This window comes from Sinocyclocheilus rhinocerous, unplaced genomic scaffold (assembly GCF_001515625.1).
Source record: "Sinocyclocheilus rhinocerous isolate Xijiao unplaced genomic scaffold, SAMN03320098_v1.1 scaffold1092, whole genome shotgun sequence".
Taxonomy (NCBI): Eukaryota; Metazoa; Chordata; class Actinopteri; order Cypriniformes; family Cyprinidae; genus Sinocyclocheilus; species Sinocyclocheilus rhinocerous.
In genome coordinates this window covers 39295-46665 of record NW_015623456.1, presented here as the reverse complement: position 1 = coordinate 46665, position 7371 = coordinate 39295, and the positions used below count along the sequence as shown (strand labels likewise).

Sequence of the window (7371 nt, the reverse complement as noted above, 5' to 3'; positions counted from 1 at the left end):
TGGGAAGATTTGCATAACGCTGCCCAAATGTTCACGCAAAGAAAGAAGGCGTACGTTTTATTCTCGCTGTAGTATTGTTGCTGCCGATGTCGTGAAGACGCTGTGTGTTTCGTTGTGAAAGCGAAACTACTTTGTTTGGCCTTTGTAGTTTGTCGTTTGTAGTTTGTCATTTTTCCGATCACAAATGCAGACATGGTTTTATGTTTACGCCGCTCGATGCAATGCAACGCGTAAACAGACAGTATAAGTCATTATAATCCGTATTTATGTCCCCACTGGATGCAACAAATGCTTCGTTTGTAATGGGTTTTAATGTTTTTGTCTCGTCGCTCCGGCCGGACAGGGCATCACAGTATGGTGAGGGGCGTAACATTTCCGTCTCACGCTTGAGGTATTCGGCCAATCATAACGCACTGGATAGCTGGCCAATCAGAGCACACCTCGCTTTTCAGACCGATGAGCTTTGTAAAAATCGACGCGTTTCAGAAAGGCGGGGCATAGAGGAGAAACAATAATGTACAGTATGTGGAAAATAATGTGTTTTTTGAACCTTAAACCACATAAACACATTTCATTACACCAAATACACAAAATAATGTTCTTTTTAGCAACATCATATGACCCCTTTAATTTCATTTTATAGCTTTCAATTTTTTCAGATAATGACACCATTTCCTTTTTCATAAACTCGATATGAAGCATCAGATTCGTCGAACAATGATTAAGAATCTCACACCACTTTTTACAGAATTTAGAGTCATCTCGGCTGATCGATGGTACTTTTTTAATTCGCAATCCCTGTGGTATCCGACCATTTCTATAATATTTACTCAATGCTTGGGCATGTAGCTTAACAACGTTTGTTCCATTTGCTCAATCGTTTCCTTTGTAGAAATTGAAGACGTGAGTACTTGGGCTGGGAGCAGAATATTTTCCATGTCTCCCAAGGTGAATGTAAATGTAGAAGCTTTTTCGTTAGTCATTTTACTAATCTCTCTGAAAGACCTCTTGTTAGACGTTGGCAACAGGTGCTTAATTAGAATGCAGTTCCACAAAGCCATTTTCACTGTGATCTTTTGCCACTTAATATTTTATTTTGGTGCGTCAGTCTTATTAAATTATTATGGTTTTATATAAAACCATGATCCGCACTCAACAGAAATCTCTAAAAACACGCGTATGTAAATGCTGGACAATTTCCAATTTCCACAAACCTTCATTTTTGTTATGAATTCTAATATATATATATATTGAGAAAATAAAAGTGACGTTACATGATGTGGCATTTTATAAGAAACTTGTATTTAACCCGACTGAGTCCTATAAAAAAAATTGATAACATTTTACAAATTGGATTTGATAGGAAATGGCTTAATGAACATGAATTAAAGTATTAAAAAAATTAACCTAGGATTCTAGATTTAAATGCTTTATCAAAAATTCATAAATCACTAGAAGATCCTCCAGTGTGACCAATTGTCTCAGGAAATGGGTCATTGACAGAAACAATATCTAAATTTCTCGATTCTTTGATTCAACCGATGTGTCATTCATTAATTCGAAAATATCATCAATTAAATTCCCAATGGAAAAGAAAAAATTTTTGGATGTTAAAGTAATTAAGAATGAAGAGTCATTACATAAAACAGTATTTCGAAAACCAACGGATAAAAATACGATATTGGCTATAGATACTAGTGCACACACACAGTAGTGAACACACACTTTATTTAAATAAATACCTACATTTTAAAAAATTTAGGTAACAATTAGTGTAGCCTTTCCTTTTCTTTTGCTGAAACATCTACAAATGTTTTTTATAAAACCTAAACAATTAAAATGTAAACAACAGAGGTAACACTTAAATGAACAATGTTTAGTGCAGCATTTCTAACATTCATAATTAATCAACAAATGAATATTCATAAATTAATGTCTAAAATAGTATGTGTAATTTATTGTATTTTATGTACAATTCATGAATATAGTGATAGTTGGTTAATAATAAAGATATATGTCTGTTCTGTTTCGTTTTGCTTATCTGTTTCATTGTAAAAATAATACAAGCCTGAAGGTGTATAATTACATTCTTGGTTATCAGCAAGATTATCATTATCAGTTATCAGTTATTCAGCAGCATTAAAATAAGACCAGAACATACGAAAAGGTATACTACACGCAATTTTACGCCAATCATGGGCAATTAAATACAGCGGATATTCCTGAATAAACATATAAAGGAATTCAACCGTATTATTATTACTTAACATAGAGTTCTCGTGTCGACCCAGCTTTTTATTCTGGAGTGCACCGGCTTTCGAGTCCACCAGAAAACGTACCTTGTTTAGACGTACCCGAGAACACCGCGCATATCTGAGGACGAGCCAGTCGTGGGATTTTTGATTGTTTGTGAGGTAAACACGGTTTCATTTTTGTTTGAATTCGTTTATATCACATCTGTGTCTCCCACCGGAGCTGCCGCTGGACTGCGGATCTGATGTATCACGGTACGTTTGAATAAGACTTTGTTTCACGCCGGAGTGTTATTGTATGTAGCACAATATAGCGTCATGTATCACGGTATGTTTGAATAAGACTTTGCTTCATGCCGGAGTGTTATTGTATGTAGCACAATGTAGCGTCATGTTAGAAAGTGAATGACGATTGGTCATTTTACTCTCTGTCAGGTGCTGAGTGGCTTGTCTTAAAGACGAAACATAAATGCACGATATGGTGTCATAATCCGTTTTGAAAAACATCGGCCACAGGGAAAGACTTATTGGCCAATGCCGATATTTAAAAATTCCAAATATCGGCCGATATATCGGTCGACCACTAACACACACCGTGAACACACCCCCGGAGCAGTGGTCAGCCATAGTGCTGCGGCGCCCGGGGAGCAGTTGGGGGTTCTGTGCCTTGCTCAATGGTCTCACCTCAGTCGTGGTGGAAGAGAGAGCTGGTCATTCAGTCCCCCTACAATCCCTGCCGGACCTGAGACTCGAACCCGCAACCTTCGGGTTACAAGTCCGACTCTCTAACCATTAGCCCACGACTGCCCCTGGTGATTAATGTAAAATAAGACGCAAAAAGAAGACTATTATTGTTGAGTGCGGATCATGTTTTTATATACTATATTATTGTATTACCTCCCTTTGAAACGGTTGGCCCTCCCGCATTTATCGGAGGCTATAAGAGTGAACTCCCAAACTGCTCTGTAAAAGCAAGATGCACAGTACAGCGCTTTCTGCTGAAGGCCAACTTCCACATTTCTATATTAGCATAATGCTTACCTCGTCACTTGACATTGTTTGCAAAAGCCAAACGAATCTCAGTTTCATTATATATCCTGTTTTTACACGTCGGAACGTTTGTTTTGGTCTGAGATAAAGTGCTCCTGTACAACTTCTAATGGTTGAAAAATCGTATACAGCACCTTAGTACTTTCTGTTAACTACAGGTTTAGTAGTACTCATCTCTGAAATATCAAATATTACTTGTTAACCGTCAATTGAAGTCATTTAATTGTTTATAGTACATTTCATATTCATTCACACACACACACACACACACACACACACACACACACTATTTTGGAGCTTCACAACCCCTGGTCAATTTATTATTTTGCTATATGGAAAAAATGTATCCTTTTGTGTTTTGTGAAAAAATAAAATCATACCGTAAATGATAAAGAATTTTTTTTATGAATTTATACAATGTTCAGGACAGGTAGTTAAATACTTTTGATCTGATTACATTATTTCTTTTGTACTAACGTTTCTTTTTATGTTATTTGTTTCATTTCTTGGATTGTCTAGGAGAATACCATTTTAAAATTTACGTGGTCACACTTTAGTTTTGGGACCAATTCTCACTTTGAGCTAACTTTGAACTATGGCTTTTGCCTCAGTAAACTCCTAATTTATTCTTTATTAATAGTTAGTAAGGTAGTTGTTAAGTTTAGGTATGGGATAGGATTAAGGGATCTAAAATATGGTCATGCAGAATAAGGCATTAATATGTACTTTAGTTAATAGTGAGAATTGTTCCCTACGCGTCTTTTACGTTTATAAATTGTCAGTATTTTGAGACTCATATGCTCTCTTTAGGTGGAATAACTGTTTCCATCATCGCATTCGTCTTCACCATCAAATTTCTGTGTGAGCTTGCTGCTCGTGTGGTCAGCTTCTTACAGAATGATGACCCTGCCCGACATGGGGACCGCAGTATCTATGACTATGTGCGGGGTAATTATTTGGACCCACGCTCATGCAAGGTCTCCTGGGACTGGAAAGAGCCACAGGAAGTGGGTCAAACCATGAGTTTCCGAGTGCAGGTGACCAATCAGAAGTTTTTCTCAAAACGTTTTTTCAAGTTGTATAAAGTATACTGACTCTGTACTTGACTATACATTGGCGCTTCATGCAGCTCAGTTACAATGAATAAAGTTTTATGTATTTATTAGTTGTTTTGAAATCTCCCTCCCAGCTCTTTTACAAAAATGGCCAGCCTTTTCCTGCACACAGACCTGTGGGATTGAGGGTGAACATCACTCATATAGAGCTGGCTTTAGAAGTCCCTGTGACCCAGGAGGTCCTTCAGGAGCCCGAGTCTAATGTAGTCAAAGTGGCCTTCACTGTGCGTAAGGCTGGACGCTACGAGGTAGCTGTCAAACTCGGAGGCCTGAATGTGGCCTACAGCCCTTACTACAAGATATTCCAACCAGGTAAAATGCAAGTACAGATTCCTAATTCTCACTTTTCTAATGCTCTCTGTCTTTGGAATGAGGGACCTCGTATACAAGGTTTCATCCTAAGTGTCAGAATTATAAAACTCTAAGAATATAACCCATTTTACTTATATACAACCCACAACCTTCATATAATACTTGATCTTTTTGAATAACAGTCTTCATTTTTTGTATTTTCTATTTGTTTTGTTGCCTTAATTTTGTTGTTATTTACATATCAAAAGGCTGCAGTTTTAACAGGGGTGCGTAGACTTATTATATTAACAGTATGTGCAAAAATACACTGCTCAGAAAATTAAGGGAACACTTAATCATCACAGCATAACACCAAGTCAGTAAAACTTCAGGGATATCAATCTGTCTAGCATAAGTGATTGTGAATCAGTTTTACCTGCTTTGGTGCAAATGAGAGTGACAACAATGAAAGTGAAAACAAGTGCTCTAGAGAGGCAAAAGCAAGACAGCCCCCAAAATGGCAATGGTTTTGCAGGTAGGGTCACAGACTGTGGCCCTCTCCTTATCCTTCCTGACTGATTTGTCTCTAGTTTTGTGTTTTGCTACAGGTGTGCATGTTTCTGACCAAACTGTCAGAAACAGACTCCATGAGGGTGGCATGAGGGCCTGACGTCCTGTAGTGGGACCTGTGCTCACAGCCCAGCACTTTGCAGCTTGATTGGCATTCGCCAGAGAACACCAGAATTGCCAGGTCCACCATTGGTGCCGTTTTGGCTGTTGGTCAGTGATGTTCTGGGGAGAAATATCCTTGGAGAGTCACACAGACCTCCATGTGCTAGCCAACGGTGCCCTTACTGCTGTTAGCTACCAGGATGAAATCTTCAGAGCTGTTGTCAGACCTTATGCTGGTGCAATGTGCCCTGGGTTCCTCCGGGTGCATGGCGAGTAGCACCCACAGAATGTCCAGTCAAGTCACCTTTATTTATATAGCGCTTTATACAATACAGATTTACAGCAGCTTTACTGTATTAAACTGTAAAATGTGTCAATAATGCAAGAGGACAATAGTAAACACTTCATTTTTCAGTTAAAGTCAGTTTATCGATTCAGTGATGTCATCGTCCAGCTCAGTTCAAATCAGATAGTGTCTGTGCAATCAAGTCGACAATATTGCCAGAAATTAAGTGTCCCCAACTAAGCAAGCCAAAGGTGACAGTGGCAAGGAACCAAAACTCCATCAGTGACAAAAATGGAGAAAAAACCTTGGGAGAAACCAGGCTCAGTTGCGGGGTCAGTTCTCCTCTGGCCAGACCAGGCTGCAACATAAGTCAGAATTGTGCAGAGGACTCGTCTGGTTCCCGTGGTCTTGTGCCGGTCCAGGTGCTCAGTGATGTCCTGATCTAGGTCTGGCCCCCAGGACATCGGCTGCCATCTCATCAGAACATGCCCAGACATTGTCGGAAGTGCATACAGGCATGTGTGGGCCATACACACTACTGACTGACTTTGAGTTCTACGATGAAATTCATGCATGTTTGATCAGCCTGTAATTTTAATTGTTTACCTTTTCTGTGTGATTTTGAATCTAGCCCTCAATGGGTTAATGAGTTTAGTTTCCATTGACCATAGTCATAATTTTGTTCTAAACGAATTATAAAATGTATAAAGGAAAGATTTTCATCTTGAATATTTCATTCATCGAGATCTAAAGTGTGATTTAAGTGTTCCCTAAATTTTTCTGAGCAGTGTATATATTACCGAAAGGTCATATTTGAGACTTCTTAGCTTAACAATTTGTGTGTTTTGGTCATGCTTGCATTCTTGCATTTTAATATCTAAGGAGTGTCTTGTTTGTTTGTTTGTTTTTGTTTGTTTGTTTGTTTTGCAACCATTTATCCCTGAAAACCAGCATCTGTAAGATCTGGCCATTATTGACCTTTTCATCTAGAGATTCTGTTGTTTCTTAGTGGTAAATTTTTTTAATTCATGCCCAGTTCAGTTGATGAGGATTGCTCAAACGCATGCTTCTCACAAATTATGTAGGATGCTACATACAATTGCAATCAAAACTATTCAGCTCTCCAGAGACTGTAATAATTTACAAATGTAAGCTTGTAAAGTTGTAATGTAATGAAGATTCAAAGTTAAAAAATTGCATCTGTAACAGTTTAGTGGCAAAAGTGATAGTCAATATATAATGTGTTTTTGAGTAGTACGGCTATGTCATAATTATTCAACACCTATTTAACACTGCTGTCACTTATTTAATACTTATTTAATATAATAAGTCACTTATTTAAGTGGTATTGTACAAAATCGTTAAAAAACAATTAAGCCTTTCGAAACACTAACAAAACTGAATTTGCTTGAGCTGTTACACATGCGTACATTTAGCTAGTGCATGTGCTAAAGTTGAGCAGCAAATATGGCCAAGTCATAAGCGCTCTCACAAAATCCGAAGCTATAGAGAACATACTGTCTTATTAAATGTGACCATGGACCACAAAACCAGTCATAAGGGTCAATTTTTTTAAATTGAGATTTATACATCAACTGAAAGCTGAATAAATAAGCTTTCCATTGATGAATGGTTTGTTAGGATAGGACTATATTTGGCTGAGATACAACTATTTGAAAATCTGGAATCTGAGGGTGCAAAAAAA

At 37.8% G+C, this 7371-nt stretch overlaps 1 protein-coding gene across 5 annotated transcripts in view; it reads left to right on the top strand.

Annotated features, from left to right (window-relative positions):
• LOC107744492 (apoptosis-resistant E3 ubiquitin protein ligase 1-like) overlaps positions 1-7371 on the top strand; it is a 73457-nt gene that overhangs the window by 42143 nt on the left and 23943 nt on the right. For 2 of the 5 annotated variants that reach the window (XM_016558206.1, XM_016558287.1), the window contains exons 6-7: positions 4113-4339; positions 4492-4729. The exons of 2 other annotated variants lie outside the window; for them this stretch is intronic. In XM_016558206.1, coding sequence (XP_016413692.1) covers positions 4113-4339; positions 4492-4729 — 465 coding nt within the window. Of the gene's footprint in view, positions 1-2011; positions 2508-4112; positions 4340-4491; positions 4730-7371 lie in introns of those variants that run through there. One more of the 5 variants, XM_016558521.1, reaches the window with a different exon arrangement.